Source organism: Perognathus longimembris, chromosome 2, assembly GCF_023159225.1.
Source record: "Perognathus longimembris pacificus isolate PPM17 chromosome 2, ASM2315922v1, whole genome shotgun sequence".
NCBI lineage: Eukaryota > Metazoa > Chordata > Mammalia > Rodentia > Heteromyidae > Perognathus > Perognathus longimembris.
The window spans coordinates 149,443,116-149,458,698 of record NC_063162.1 but is presented as its reverse complement, the minus strand read 5'-3'; the positions used below and the strand labels follow the sequence as shown (position 1 = coordinate 149,458,698).

General features: G+C 45.6%; 1 protein-coding gene across 1 annotated transcript; it reads left to right on the top strand.

The window, feature by feature from the left end:
- The first annotated feature begins 1,247 nt into the window (after nucleotides 1-1,247).
- On the top strand, nucleotides 1,248-9,897 carry LOC125345698 (zinc finger protein 786-like). Its single transcript, XM_048337741.1, has 7 exons — nucleotides 1,248-1,344; nucleotides 1,506-1,564; nucleotides 4,135-4,220; nucleotides 8,323-8,417; nucleotides 8,515-8,546; nucleotides 9,137-9,349; nucleotides 9,520-9,897. Exons 1-7 carry the CDS (start codon nucleotides 1,248-1,250, stop codon nucleotides 9,895-9,897), a joined length of 960 nt encoding a protein of 319 aa, XP_048193698.1.
- Nucleotides 9,898-15,583: the final 5,686 nt, after the last annotated feature.

The following is a 15,583-nucleotide window of genomic DNA, read 5'->3' as shown; positions in this document are numbered from 1 at the left end:
CTCAGCCCTTGCATATACTGGGCAAGAGCTCTACCACTGAACTTCACCTCCAGCTCCAATGGTTCATTGAAAAATAATTGTAGTCATCCGGGCACTGGTGCCTATAATCCTACTGATTCAGGAGACTGAGATCTGAGGATCAAGGTTCAAAATCAGCCTGAGCAGAAAAGTTCGTTCGGTCAGCTTTCCCGACAGTGCCTAAGATCTCAGTTCAAGCCCCATGAACAGCACCAAAAAAAGAAAGATCTCCATTTAACCAGCTGGAAGCTGTACGTGGAGATGTAGCTCAGGTGATAGAGTGCTAGCCTTAAACAAAAAAGCTAAGCAAGTATAAGGCCCCAGTACCAGCACACACACACACACACACAATGAAAACAAAAACAAGTTTATTACACGCCAACATCAGAATGCTGATGTTTTTGTAGCTAGGTAGCCTCAGATAACAACACCGTGTACTTAAATTGAGCATAGACACATCTTTGTAAGGAATTTTGATTCCCGAAGACTCCCTGAAAAAGGTCACTAAACCATATTTTTTTGAGAGACTTATGCAGTTGACCCTGATGTCCTGTAGGAATTGATTCAAGAACCACTGATGCTCGAGTTGTTAACATTGATGCTATAATGTTTGCAGGATGCTACACTCATCCTCCGATAGTCCAAATCATCTCTAGATTATTTGTGATACCTCGTACAAGATAAATGCTGTGTACATAGTGCTATGCTCCCCCGGGGAGCGAATAACGCCAAGTCTCTGTTCCATAGAGGTTTTTTTTTTGTTCCTTTTGGGCTTAGGCAGGTGCTGTTGTAGGCAGGCGCTTTACCACCAGGCTCCAGCCCTTTGTAAAAAAAAAAAAAAAAGCGCTGACCTCTAATTAGCTGAGTCTGTGAACTTGTGGATGTGGAGGGCCAGCGGCAAATAGAAAAAAATCATTAAGTATTTGTATAGAGCCGAGTTGAAAGTCAGATCTCGACCTGCTTGCCTTCAAAGCGCTCATGGCCTGAGTTATGGGCGTCTCTCCTTGATTGCATACCTTTCCTCCAGCCCCCATGGGTGTGTGTGTGTGTGTGTGTTGTTGGAGGTCCATCTCCAGAGGATGAGCTGATCCATTTCTCCTTTTCTAAACCTCATTCTTAAGGTGTGGCCATTGTAAGCAGTTTGCTCAAGAATATGAAAAAATTGCCAGTACCTTGAAGGAACACGATCCTCCCATTTCTGTTGCAAAGATTGACGCACCTCGGCATCCATGCTGGCCAGCAGGTTCCATGTGAGTGGCTATCCCACCATCAAGATCCTGAAGAAGGGGCAGGCGGTGGACTACGAGGGCGCCAGGACCCAGACCGGTGAGCTGGCACCCTGCACTTCTCCATGCCGCCAACTGCAGGGAATCAAGCAGCCTGGGGGTAATGGAGAGAAAGGAAGGAGAGGCTTATGGACCCCAGGAGCCTCACCTGTGCCGGAACTCTTGGGGAAATTGAGGTTGAAACCCGTTTCTCCTTGGCAGGAGAGCTACCTTCAGCATTCCATGCCACTCAAGACCCAGAGCACAGGACCAGGACCATGGTTTAAATGGTAGGGTGCATGCCTAGCAAGGCTTTGGGGGTGAACACCTAGTAGTCCCCCCTAGAAATAGTATAAAAAAAGATGGGGAGCAGAAGGTAATCCAGAAGTGTCAGCAGATGGCAGGGTTGCGGGTATCCGTCCTGGGTATGGTTCTTGGTCTCGAGTGTACATCAGGAGGGCTCCCACTCCTGGGCTCTGAGGTTCCAGCCAGAGTTTCCGGTCCAGTAAGTTCCGGCTAGGACAAATAACTGGCATTACTGAGGAGTTAAGCCCCAGGATTGGAAAAAAATAATAACAAATAAGTAAAATTAAATCCTTGGGGTTGGGAATATGGCCTAGTGGCAAGAGCACTTGCCTCATATACATGAAGCCCTGGGTTCGTTTCCCCAGCACCACATATATAGAAAATGGCGAGAAGTGGCGCTGTGGCTCAAGTGGCAGAGTGCTAGCCTTGAGCAAAAAGAAGCCAGGGACAGTGCTCAGGCCCTGAGTCCAAGGCCCAGGACTGGCAGGAGAAAATAAATAAATAAAATCCTCAAAATCTCAGGCTTCAGACTAGCTAGGATTGGAGGTGTGAGGCACCAGTATCTGGCTAAAAAAATGTCTTTAAATAGTTATACAAAGGGTTTTCAATTCAACAAATCAGTGTGAGTACAGTGCTGCCTTAAGCAGTGTCTCCCCTTACATCCTCCCCCATCTCTCCCACCCAGTCATTCCCTCAAGTTACATAGTTCCATTTTTGCTGATGTACATCGAATATAATAAGTACATTCATCTACTCTTCATTCATCTCAACTCCCATCCCCCAAAAAACCCAAAAACTTGCTTTAGCTTCCTGGGACTTAGCTTATTAAACTAAGTTTGTTGTTCAAAGAAGTTACTCGACTGGAATCCTCCTCTGTATATGCCATGCTTCAGTTTCTGTATATATATACATAGTACTCTGTATGGTTTTGTACTTGTTTTTAATTTACATCTAACATCCACACATATGAGATAACATGTGTCCTCTGTCTCTCTGGGCCTGATTTACTTAATATACTGTTTCCCAGTTCTACTCATGTCATTCTTCCTAATGGATTAGTAAAATTCCATCGTGTGTATATGTACCAGTGCGTATGTGTTGCTCATTTTCTTGGTCTCATTCATTGTAGGGCATCTGACCTCTATGAGTGGCTATTTTTTAATTATGTTTTTCTCACTATTGTATTGAATATGTTTGCTGGTTCTTAAATGAATTGAGACTGTTAATTATAAAATACCCTGTATAATCCCAGTGGGGCCCAAAACTTCAAGAGTTAAGTATGTTAAAGGTATGTAGCACCGATATTGAGAGGATTGTAAATAAATAGATATGTTCTGTGCATAGATTCTTAGGTGGATGCCAGTGGCTCATACCTTAATCAGACCTTTTCAGGAGGCTGAGATCTGAGGATCAGGGATGGAAGCCGGCCTGAGCAGGAAAGTCCATGACATTCTTATTTCCAGTAAAGCACCAAACAATTCAGAAGTGGACCTGCAATGCAAGTGGTAGAGTAGTAGTCTTGAGCAAAAATGAAGCCCAGATGCTGGGTTCAGATCTAAGGACTGGCACACATAATTTTTTTTTTCTTCTTAGACACTGGTATTCCTAGCTACTCAAAAAGCTGAGATCCTGACTCCATTTTGAAGCCAGTTAAGTGAAAAAGTTTGAGAGACTCTATTTCCAAGGTAACACCAAAAAGCATGACCTTGAAAAATCACTGGTACATACTAAGTAGCTGATGTTACAGTGAGAGGTTCTAATCTGTAAGAGGCTGTGGAGGAATGGGAGCTGTGGCTCTGTTGGCAGAGTGCCAGCGGTAAGCAAAGAATCCAAGGAAGAACTCAAGGCCCACAGTTCACGCCCTAGTACTAAGGGGGAAAAACAGGGTGGAGAAAACTAAACAGGTGTCTACTACTTATATCATTGAAATTAAGAAAGAAGTCTTTCCCATTTCCTGCTTAGAAGCCAGGAATGTTTCTCTCCCATGTCTCCCTACTTCATTGTATTATACAAAAATACATCCTTAGCAGGTGCCAGTGACTCACACCTGTAATCCTAGCTCCTAAGGAGGCTGACTTGTGAAGATTGTAGTTTGAAGCTAGCCCGGGTGCAAAAGTTAGTGCAACTCTTCATCTCCAATTACTAGAAAACTGGATATGGTGTTAAGTCGCAACGTGGTATAGTGTTAGCCTTGTTTGCAAAGCCTCAGGGACAGTGCCCAACATGGCCAACAACAATAAATAAATAAACTAGGGCTGGGAATGTGGCTTAATGGTAGAGTGCTTGCCTAGTTTGCATGAAGCCCTGGGTTCGATTCCTCAGTACCAGATACACGGGAAAAGACAGAGGTGGCACTGTGTCTTAAGGGGTAGAGCACCAGCTTTGAGTACAGAGAGGCCCAAAGATAGAGCCCAGGCCCTGAGTTCAAGCCCCAGGATTGGCAAAAAAAATTGACAAAACACTAAAGAAAAGTCAGTTGATGAGATGGAGATCGGGGTTGTTTGCTGCGATCTTAACTGTGTCTACATTGTTTCTGATATTGCAGTTACCACTGACTTTTGAGGACGTGGCCATTTATCTCTCAGAGCCAGAATTCCAGCATATGCAGACTTGGCAGAAGATGGTCTACAAGTACGTGATAAGAACCAATTATGAGACTCTGGTCTCACTAGGTAAGAAGCCATACACTTCAGCAAGGTGTGGATCCTGGGAGATGGCTGGCACTTGATAGTGCGATTTCTCAAAATACTAACTCACAAGGACTTTCACATCATAGTCTCTAGTTCATACTTATGTATGAACTACAGTAACAACTTCTTGGTAGTTACTTTTCAAATAGAGTCTCTCAAACTTTTTTACTTAACTGGCTTCAAAATGGAGTCAGGATCTCAGCCTCCCTAGTAGCTAGGAATACCAATGCCCAACAAGGAGAAAAAAAATTATCTATGCCAGTCCTTGGACTGGAACCCAGAAACATTTCAAACAACTCAGTGTGTATAAATGTAGTACTGACAGAGGCTAAGCTCCCCTGTCTGACTTCTCTGTGCAGATGGTGATCTTTCTAACCTGGAGCTAATACTCAGGATTGAGCATGGAGAGAGCCCTTCTGGAGCTGGGAAGAATCCCAGAAGCTAGAAAATGTGAAGGATTCCTCTGCTGAGGCACATTTTGATCCAGTGACAGAGCAACAGCTCTTAGGTGGTAAGTACTAAGGAACCAGGGTCCTGATGTTAAGATAACATGTTCAGCTTTCTTAGATTTCCTTCTAGAATCTGGTCTTCTTGTTGGGCTGACCTGAGGAGAGATGTCTACTATATTCTATGGAAGGGCAGTAAAGCATAGTGCTTGTGTGTTTGGGATCTGGAGCTAGAGTCTGATCTTGCTATTTCTGAGTAAACTTAGTTTGGTGGTAGAACCTGTCAATATTTCAAATCCCGAGGTATAAAATGAAGCGAATGAAAATACCTACATTAGCAAATGAGTGCAGTGTTAAGTGGTCCTGGCACAGTAAGAGCTTGCTAATGGAAGCTGTTTTTCATAGGGGATGAAAAAGAACAAAAGATAGTTTATGTTTACCTTTGGGACCAAATGGCTTCCCTCTCCCTGGATCCTGGGAAAAGAATAAAGCCAGTTCTTGCTGCCTGGTCTTAGGGAAACAAAAATACACAGATTACGTAAAGCTGTGGTAGTTATGAGGGCTGTTTTAGAAACTTAAGCTCATCATACCTTGGGACAGTAAGTGTGTGTGTACCTAAGATGGAGTAGTCTATGTGCTACCTTTAGTCAGGCCATAGACTGGGAGATAAATGGTTTACTTTTGATTTCAAGAAGCCAGCAAGCTCAAAGTATTCTCCAAACCCGGAGAGACTTAAATGTTATTTTCTATTAGATCCTTTGCAGGGCCATGGCTTCTCTGGACGCTTCTTATGAGGACGGGAAGACGTTTCCTTCATGCCAGAGCAAAGCCTCAGCCTCGAGACCCCACAGAGACCTGACACCCTGGCTCCAGGCGCAGCGGCCCACCGCTCTAAAGTGTCTGCCCCAGAAATCGGAATTCCAAGTCGCAGAGCTCTGGGCTTCCCCTCCTGGCAGGGTCTCCCAAGTCCTAGCCTTGCCTGTGGAGAGAGCTTTGGCAAGAAAAATGGCTCCTCCCCTTTATCTTATGATTTCTTGCAAAGGCATAACTCATGACACTCTCTATCTCTTCACTCCCAGATTTCTTCCTTGCACTTAAGTGTACTTACTGTCACTATAACTCCTGAATACATCACAGACATATCAGAACACTGCCCAAGGACTCTGTGTTCTTCTTTCCTTTGAAGGCCACACCTGCCCAAAGTATTCTCCTCCAGGTATTTGCCTGAAGGATCTGCCCAGTTCTGAAGAAAGCCAAGAGACTACCGAGGTTTGAAAAGTGTATGCTTTTTAAGTGTATGCTCTGAAGCCAACAAAGTTAAACTACCACTCTGGACTTTATAACAAGTTAGGGCTTTAATGAGAATTTTATTTTATGTCTAAAAATAAGTAAAGCATTTAAAAGGATAAATTCTAAGTAAATTACCCCACGGTGAATTTTCAGTGATTACTGTTTTTAACGCTTCATTTAAAATTTCCATTGATAAGTCTTATCAGCACTTCTACTGTAAAGACGTCTACCTCTATCCACTGCTCTGTCTCCACCATGCTGCCCTGAGAGTGTCATCTGCCTCTCACCTTTCTATGGTGCAGCTGCCTCAATGCTTAGCCCTTGCTTTGTCCTTGCTCTTGTGACCCATTCTCTACAGAGGAGCTGGAGTTACTCCAAAACAAACCATCCAGAATCCCTCTGCTTAAACTCTCCAGTTGTCACAATTCCTTTCCTTGGTCTTAAATGCCCTCCATCAGCTGAAGTAACCTGTTTTAACTCACTTTTTCCCCATCAGTGGACCTAGAACACCCTCCCCTCCACCAGCGAGATCACAAACCTTTAGGGTGCGAGGGAGGGTGGGGAGTTAGGCTACTGAAACTATGCTGGTTGGTGATAGATGAGTTCAAACTAGAGGGAGAATTTCTTAGGCTGAGACAGTTAGGGCTATGCTGGGAGCACATGGCAGAAGGCTGCTTTACAGGAGCAGAACAGGCAGATGTGGCTGAATTAATTCTGCTTCAGTTCTATCAAGTGTCTCTAGTAACAACAACTAAGTAGAATCCTACCAGGGGAAGGTTTTTTTGTTGTTGTTCTTTGTTGTTTTTAGGGTGGGCTCATTATGTAGACCAGTCTGGTTTCAAAACCCAGATTTTCCTGCCTCACCCTTTCAAAGGCTGAGATTAATCATGCCATCACACCCAGCCAGGTGACACTGGTGTACTACTGAATGTTGATCCTCTACCCTTTTCTCCAATTATGTTCCTCTTCAAGCACTTGTACCAGCTAAAGCCTTTTTCCATTCCTTGTGTCACAAATGTGCTGTGCCTCAGGGACCTGGCACTAGCTGTTTGGTTCTACCTAGAAAGCTCTCCTACAGATCTTCTCAAAATTGGACCCTACCCAGAAGTTATGTTCAGCTTAAATATTAGTTGCTCGATGAGGACTTCTCTCCCATCCTTTTACACTAGATCTTAGCCAAGAGGCAGAGAAATGAACTGATGGTTTCTTGAAAATAGATATCCAGCATGGATTCTGCTTTATTCTTTTTTTTAAATCATTCTCTCTATCTCTCTGTCTCTCTCTGTCTGTCTCTGTCTCTCTCTCTCTCTTTTTCTTTTTAGGGCAGTCCTGGGGCTTGGACCCAGGGCCTGAGCACTGTTCCTAGCTTCTTTTTACTCAAGCCTAGCACTCTGGTACTTGAGCCACAGTGCCACTTCTGGCCAATTTCTGTATATATGGTGCTGGGGAATTGAACCCAAGGCTTCATATATAGAAGGCAAGCACTCTTTCCACTTGGCCATATCCCCAGCCGCTGCTAAAGCAAGTATTTGAATGTACTTGCATATGTCCTATTTTTTCTTCCCCCAACAAAATATAAACTGTTGGAAAACTTAATGAACTGTTCACTGCTGTGTCTTCAGAAGGTATGTCAAGCAGATACTAAGTGCTCGAAAGATGTTTACTGAACAAATGAATAAAGACTTGTTTGGAAATTAGTGTCTCTAGGTTGTGTGCCATGTTTAGAATGAGGTCTGTTTCCTTTTGTTTTCCAGATGGGGAACAGGGTCCTAGCTTCCCAGCATGCACGTCCTATAAAGGACAAAACCTACATCAATCCTAGAGCCACACAAAATGCCCCACCCAACCTTACATGAAACTCTACTTTTTACCAGAATTGCCAGCACATTCAAATGAGCTGATTTCAATGATACTGAATTTAGCCTCCTCACCTCACCAAGATTCAGGCAGACAGGTTAGCAAAGATAGAAGGGATTCATATATAAGCTAGGAGAAAGCATAGGAGAGAAGAAAAAATCTCATTTCCCAGATCACCAGCTCTGGCATGGGAAGTATTCCTATCGGGGGATTGTAAACATGCACTACAGTGCTTCTCACACAGATAAATACAAAGCATCTTCATGGTTCCATCAGCCTAAGACATCTAAAGAGATTCCAAAGAGAAACAAAAAAATACCAAAGAAACTTACTGACCAAGATTGCCTCTTACTGTAAGGTCAAGTGTGAAAGGTCTTACTGTTAGGTCAAGTAGTACCATTTTATACCTAGAAGGGAAATATTACCTTTGTTATATCCCCTTTAACACAGGGGCACCCGCAGGATCCAGAAGTTTCTATGTCACAAGTTCTCCAGGTTCCCCAGGCGCCGCTGCAGCAGCCCATACTCCTGCACCAGGATCCGCAGTACGACCCACTTGCCCTCCACCTGGCTGCCAATCTCAGACACTGTCTTTTCACAGCTGGCTAGCTTCTTCTCTGCTGTCCCTGCCCTGCCTTCTAGATGCATACTACCTTGCATCATACCATGGGACAGTAAGTGTGTGTACCTAAGATGGGGTAGTCTAGGTGCTCCCTTTAGTTAGGCCATAGACTGGGAGATAAATGGTTTACTTTTGATTTCAAGAAGCCAGCAAGCTCTAAGTATTCTCTAAACTGGGAGAGAATAAATGTTATTTTCCATTAGATCCTTTGCAGGGCCACGGCTCCTCTGGACCCTTCTTAGGAGGAAGGGAAGATGTTTCCTTCAGGCCTGAGCAAGGCCTCAGCCTCGTGACCCCACAGAGACCTGACACTCTGGCTCCAGGCACAGCAGCTCCCGGCACTAGTGTGTCTGTGGCAGAAAGGGGAAGTCCAAGTGATGGAGCCCTGGGCCTCCGCACCTCACAGGGTCTCCCGCATCCTTGCCTGGCCTTTGGGGCAAGCTTTGGCAAGAAAAACCATTTAGGGATCCACCCAGTGGGCCACTCCAAGGAACCAGCGAGTAGGGCTGTGAGGACACCCCCCAGCCAAGCCGACCTGGGTGGGAACCCCTCGGGTGGGGAGTCAAGGAATGTCTCCTTCAGCATGTGTGCCCCGCATTTGGGGCCGTCCGGGTGGCAGCCCAAGGATGTGCTGCTCTTCAGTGTGCCCAGTTGGAAGTGCGCTTCAGCCTGGGGACCCAGCTGCACATCCACCAGCGCAAGCACAGAGACCCCAGGCGCTTCCCCTGCAGTGAGTGCAGACTCGCCTTTCCCTATCGGTGCCGCCTCAAGAAGCACCTGTGCCTGCACAGCGGGGAGAGGCCTTTCCAGTGCCCCAAGAGCTTCTGCCTCAAGGGTACCCTGCGAATACACCAGGTCACACACAGTGCCCAAAAGCCCTTCCAGTGCCTGCAGTGCCCCAAGAGTTTCCGCCATAAGGACACCCTGCTGGATCACCAGCACACATACAGTGCTCAGAAGCCCTTCCAGTGCCCACAGTGCCCCAAGAGCTTTAGCCACAAGGCGCCCTGCGGAATCATCATCAGATGCACAGCACGCAGAAGCCCTTCCCCTGCAGCCAGTGCGGCAAGAGCTTCATTCGGCAGGCCCATCTCACCAGGCACCTCAGCCTGCACAGTGGAGAGACGCATGTGCAGTGTTCCATCTGTGGCAAGAGCTTCCGAGCCAAGGCTGACATGAAGACATACCAGCTGCTGCACGGAGGGGAGATGCCGTTCTCCTGCAAGTGCGGCAAGGGCTTCGCCAAGCGCTTCAAGCTGGTGGAACACATTAGGACTCACATCGGCAAGAAGCCTTTCCAGTGTCCCAAGTGCAACAAGGCTTTCCACTTGAAGACACAGCTGGTCGGCCACCAACGGGTACACACTGGGGAGAGACCTAAGTCCGACTCACTGTCCATGTGAGAGTGCACACAAAACCCTGTCCTGCTCCAAGGCACCCTAAGCATGATCCTGAAATTAAGAAAGGCTAAGCCTGCTATTTACAATGATAGAAGCCGACTGGAGCTGAGGCAGGTGCACAGGCAACACAGCCAGTGAGTGAATGAACGAGATGGCCCTGGTTCCTTAGAAATGGCCCAAACTCATGGGAAGCCAGATGGGGGGAGTGGAAGGGGCTGCTTTAAGCAAGCATGTGACACAGATTAGGAACTGGGGTAAAGCTAACAGACTTTTCTTTTTTGAAATCACTGGCTAAATTTGCAATCTATTAATAAAAGAGAGATTTGTTCTGCCTGTCTGCCTTAGGTGATGATTCTTCGCCTAAATACAAAGCTAGCTCTAAAATGCAGACTGAGTTCAGATTCGAGAGCTTTCAAAACCACAAAGCTGGGAAGATACTGCCCTGTCAAAGACCTAAGAGCTTATTGTCTTCAGTGCCTTTTCAACTACTTCCTACCCACTTTGTTTGTTTCTTTGTTTTGTGCCAGCCATGGGGTTTGAACTTGGGGCCTGAGGGTTATCCCTCAGCTTTTTTCCTCATGCCTGGAGCTGTACCACTTGAGCCAGAGTTCCACTTGTGTCTTTGTTGGTCGTTGGAGACAAGAGCCTCATGGACTTTCCTGTCCAGGTTGGCCTTGAACTGCAGTTCTCAGAGCTCACTCTCATGAGTATCTAAGATTCAAGGTGGTGGCCTATAGCCGGGAAACTGGGCATTTCCTGATGTGTGCTTCTCCTTTTTATGGAGGCCCAGGGTCAGGGAGCTTTTTTCTGGGTGATGCTGCTGTTGAACAAGGTGTAGATGGGCAGAAGCTGCGAGAATGGGATGGGAAGTCAAGACAGGAATGAGCCATGGTTCTGGGCAAGGGTGATGATGAACAAAGTGACTGACAGAGCTACCAAGATGCGGTGGCTCACATTCTACAGGAGCCGGGTTGGCAGCAGCTATTACCAGAATTATTGACTTTAGGATTTGGGGGTTCACGTCAGACAGGTAAGGTGACAGGGTTTTTGCGGTTCATGCTACACAAGGGTGTGGGAACACACTCAGCGCACTCATGACTGGAAAAGAATCTTGCGGCAAGTGGAAATAAAATGCAAGGTTAGGACTCAGGTGTGACACAACCAACCCTGGGCTTTCAGCACACCGGGAATCAAAAGTCCTCTTAAACATGTATTTCAGCAAGTGAATGACGTGACTGCCCATGAGACCATCTGTAAATTAGGAAACTGTAACAGCCATCTCATTGGTGTATTTACTGTATTATTGTAGAGTACAGATACTTTAGAAATATGTAATTTGAAGTATACTTGAGTGTATGCATTGCGGTCAAATGAATAGTGACAGATAAAAATCATGTTTTTCTAAATCACTAGCACTATAATAGAATGAACATCTAGGAGGCAATAAAAACCATCTGAATTTTCTTCCCAAGAAAATAGATTTTATAACTTTATTTTTTTGTAGTCCTGGTGCTTGAACTCAGGGCCTGAGCACTATCCCTGAGCTTCTTTTGCCAACAGCTACTGTTATATAGTAAATAATCTGAGAAGCCACATATTGGAGCATCGAATCTTGGAGTTTTCATTAGAGCATAGCAGCCTGCAAGCCCACAAATACACTTAATACTATGAGGACACAGGCAAGAGAGGAAAGATAGAACAAAAACCGTAGCAACAAACCTATCCAGCTTCTATGAAGAGCTGACTTGGGACACTGTGGAGATGACACTAGCCAGGAGACAGGACACAAGAGCCAGGTGGCATGGCATAAGGACTCCTGAGCTGACCTGACCCTAGGGGGCTGGGTCACAGGAAGCTCCCAGACACAGGCACTTGACTCACAGCTTCAGTAACCTATAGGCCAAAAGCCCACCCCTGTCTCTAGGGATTCAGTAACACCCATCACCTGGGGGTGAGACTTCCCTTGCTTTAGGAATTCATGCACATCCATCAAGACAGGAGGCCCAGTTGTGCCACCTATCATGTGGCCAGTGATGGTGCTGGCCAGATCTGACCTCCATAGTACACTAGCGCTCTACCACTTGAGCCACAGTGCCAGTTCTGGCCTTTTCTGTTTATGTCTCACTGAGGAATTGAACTCAGGGCTTCCTGCACATAGGGCTTTACATTTTCACTTGGCTGTTTTACTTAAGGCTCGTGCTCTACCACTTGAGCCACATTTCTATTTCTCCCTTTTTTTTTTTCCTTTTTTTCCCCTGAAATGCAAAAGCAAGGCTTTATTCAAGCGGGCCCTGGCTCAGGCCTTGTCCTACCCACTGACACAGCAGAGGTTAGGAGGAAGCCCTGAGCTGTGATTTCACAGAGCTTATAAAGGCAAAAACAAAGTTACAGCAATCAGGTGTTCAAGCAAGATTAGGATACGGGTATAAATCTGATTGTCTCAGTGCTTGAGGTATTCCGGTTCGGTTAGAGTTAAGCATTCCCAGACGTTTAGAGTTAAGCAGGGAGTTTCTTGACCTGCTGGGCCCTAATAAGCTTCCCCTGGGTTTGCTCATAGTTTAAACAGACAACAAAATGGGCGCTGCCTGAAAATGGGGTTTACTTTAACTCTTCATTTCCCCCTTCTGATAGGTAACTCGAGAGCCAATCGTGGTTCTCCTTGCTAATTAGTTTGATTCTGACTGAGAATCGGTAGGGACAGGTTGGTATTGTGCCCACAATACCATAAGTTGTCGGTGGTGCTTTACTCAGTTGGTAGCAGGTGTAGCTCAGGAGGAGGTCCAGTCTCATAAAGGGCCTTTAGCTTGGGCCAGATCTCTTGGTGGACTTGCTATAGGACTCTGAGGGGGATAAAAGCTCATAACAAATGCGAATGTAATTAGGAATAACATGTGGATGACATCACACAAGTCCCTTAGCCCTGCAGATGCAGGTACAGATAAGTTTTATACCAAAGTCCCAATTCTGGGCTGGGGATATAGCCTAGTGACAAGAGTGCCTGCCTCGGATACACGAGGCCCTAGGTTCGATTCCCCAGCACCACATATACAGAAAACGGCCAGAAGCGGCGCTGTGGCTCAAGTGGCAGAGTGCTAGCCTTGAGCGGGAAGAAGCCAGGGACAGTGCTCAGGCCCTGAGTCCAAGGCCCAGGACTGGCCAAAAAAAAAAAAAAAAAGTCCCAATTCTGACCCTATTTATATTATAGCCTATTTGATTACATACCAACTTTACTCAAATGGTCTAATTTTAAGACATACTGATACCATTTGTTACATACTCAAACTTACTAGGGATTGTCTTTCTCACTTTTAACATGTCAACACTGTTTAATCTAATGGAAACATTTTTGCCTCCTCAATTCTCTCTCTAAAGTCTTTCCTTATACAGTTTTATAGTCTGGTCTTATAAAATTTAACATACCCCCACTCACACCATCTTGTACTTCCTCACACCATCAGCGACTTACTGGAACATTCTCACAAATGACTTTTTAAATCCCTTTCTTATCCAGAGTAAACCTTTTTGTTTTCTCTATCCCTTTCTCCAAGGCTTTCTATACTAACCTTCCTCTTTACATTTCCTGGGGCTTCTTTGCTGCTAGAGTTTTAAACTGTCTACATTTTGTTTTCTTCTGGTGTGCAGAATCCGGTTTATCTCAACTACATCAAGGCAATTTACTGTGACTCCACCCACAGGCTGTTGGGGAAAACAAAGGTGGGGCAAGGGTCAGTCCGATGGGACTGCTGCTCCTAAGAAGCCAGACCAGAGCCAACTATCATGAGTTACTATTTTAGAGTGGATTTCTCCAGTTTCCAGTGCCTCTAAGTGCCTAAGGTTGGCCAGTGGCATCTGTAAGATCCATCCTCAGGAGGGCTCCATGAAGATGCTCCAGCAGTTTATTATTTATTTTTTATTTTTTTTTATTTTTGCCAGTCCTGGGCCTTGGACTCTGGGCCTGAGCACTGTCCCTGGCTTCTTCCCGCTCAAGGCTAGCACTCTACCACTTGAGCCACAGCGTCACTTCTGGCCATTTTCTATATATGTGGTGCTGGGGAATCAAACCCAGGGCTTCATGTATGTTAGGCAAGCACCCTTGCCACTGGGCCATATCCCCAGCCCCTGCCCCCAGCAGTTTAAATCTGTCCAGTTACCTTGGTACCTCCACACCTGATGGCAGTTACCTCCCTCTCTTCTCTGAGGTCACACCCTAATCCATCTGGACACATTTTAATACTCTTGGACATACCTCCCACCCCAGGCATTGCCTGGAAGTGACTCTTCAGCCTGTCATACATGCTTTGAATTTAGCAGCAGGCCACCCTGCTTGGCTGTCCTTGACAGAAGGGCCTTGCGCTTAGCAGATCCAAAGCACTTTCCAGCAGATATCAGCTGCGTGTGATTAAAAAGTCCCATCTGAAGATGTAGATTCTTCCGGATGACTGTTAGACTGTCCTTGATCCTCAGTCAAATGCAATTGGCAGGGGCCATGGTAGTGTGAGGCAGCAGTGGCTCCCAGTGGTTCCAGTAGAATGTCACACTTTCTACTGGGTTACCTGCAACTTTCACCATAGACTGGTTAGAGAAGCTTAACCTAAGTTAACCTAAAGCCTAACTTAAGCACACTAGCTTTTGTAGGCTGGCACATCACTGAAAGTCAAGACAGCTTTAGGCAATCCATGGCCCTTGGGTCATTTTGCCAGGGCAATAAATTTAAATCAGATATTTCCAATAAGGCTAGGATTTTTTTTAAGCCAACATAGAAGGTTTGGCCTGTAACCATTTCTCACAAGTGCAGTCTCTTGTATACTGTGTTACCTCTGTTTTCCATGCCTCTAGTTTATCCTGCCTCATCTTCCCCAAAACAACTCTGGTCCCTTGGTCCCAAAGGGGCAGCTGATGGGTGAAGATCTTCCATCTTCTGTAACTTCTTCAGGCTGACTCAGGGACGTTGACCTTACCTAGCCAGGAACCTATAACCTTAGTCTACTTTACCAAGGGGCTGCAGGATCAGATGTCCATTAGGAGCTTTACTCCAAACTGGAAATTACATTCAACATTAAACTTAACTATACAGACTTCTTTTTGGGCTACCGCAGTGTAGCCTTTTCACATTCTAGTTTGTAAAAGCTTTTTCCTGACTGGCTGGGGAACTGATCTCCAATGACTTAAAAAAGTGCCTACATCACCTTTACAGGCCTTTAACAGATCTCAATAAGGACACAATCTCAGGTCTACAAGCTTTCTTTCCTGAACAGGTGTACCAGCTCAAAATTCACTGCCAGTTAGGGCTTTGAGCACATGTAGAGGGTTGGGATCTTTAAACAATCCTCTCATTTGACAAACTTACCCTTACTACCCACTATCACAGATGACTGGCAAGTTCCTGCCCAGTAGACAGACATGGGCATTAGAAAGGCATGCTTATGAACTATTCTTCTAGGACATCCTGGCTTTGATTAACTTTTGAAAGGCCAAACAGGAGTGATTCTAGGATCTGACACCATCTCTGCCATCTAAGCAGTGGCTTACTGCCTCTGGATGCTCCATCACTTTTGTCCCAGGAGTGACTTTGAAGAGCATAAAGAATAGAAGTGTGACCATTATGCCCCTAACAGCTATTTTGCTTCTGTATCTTTGCTAACCCATGGGAAACTGGAAAAATACCAGCAGTCTTCCTATAGCTACTCTG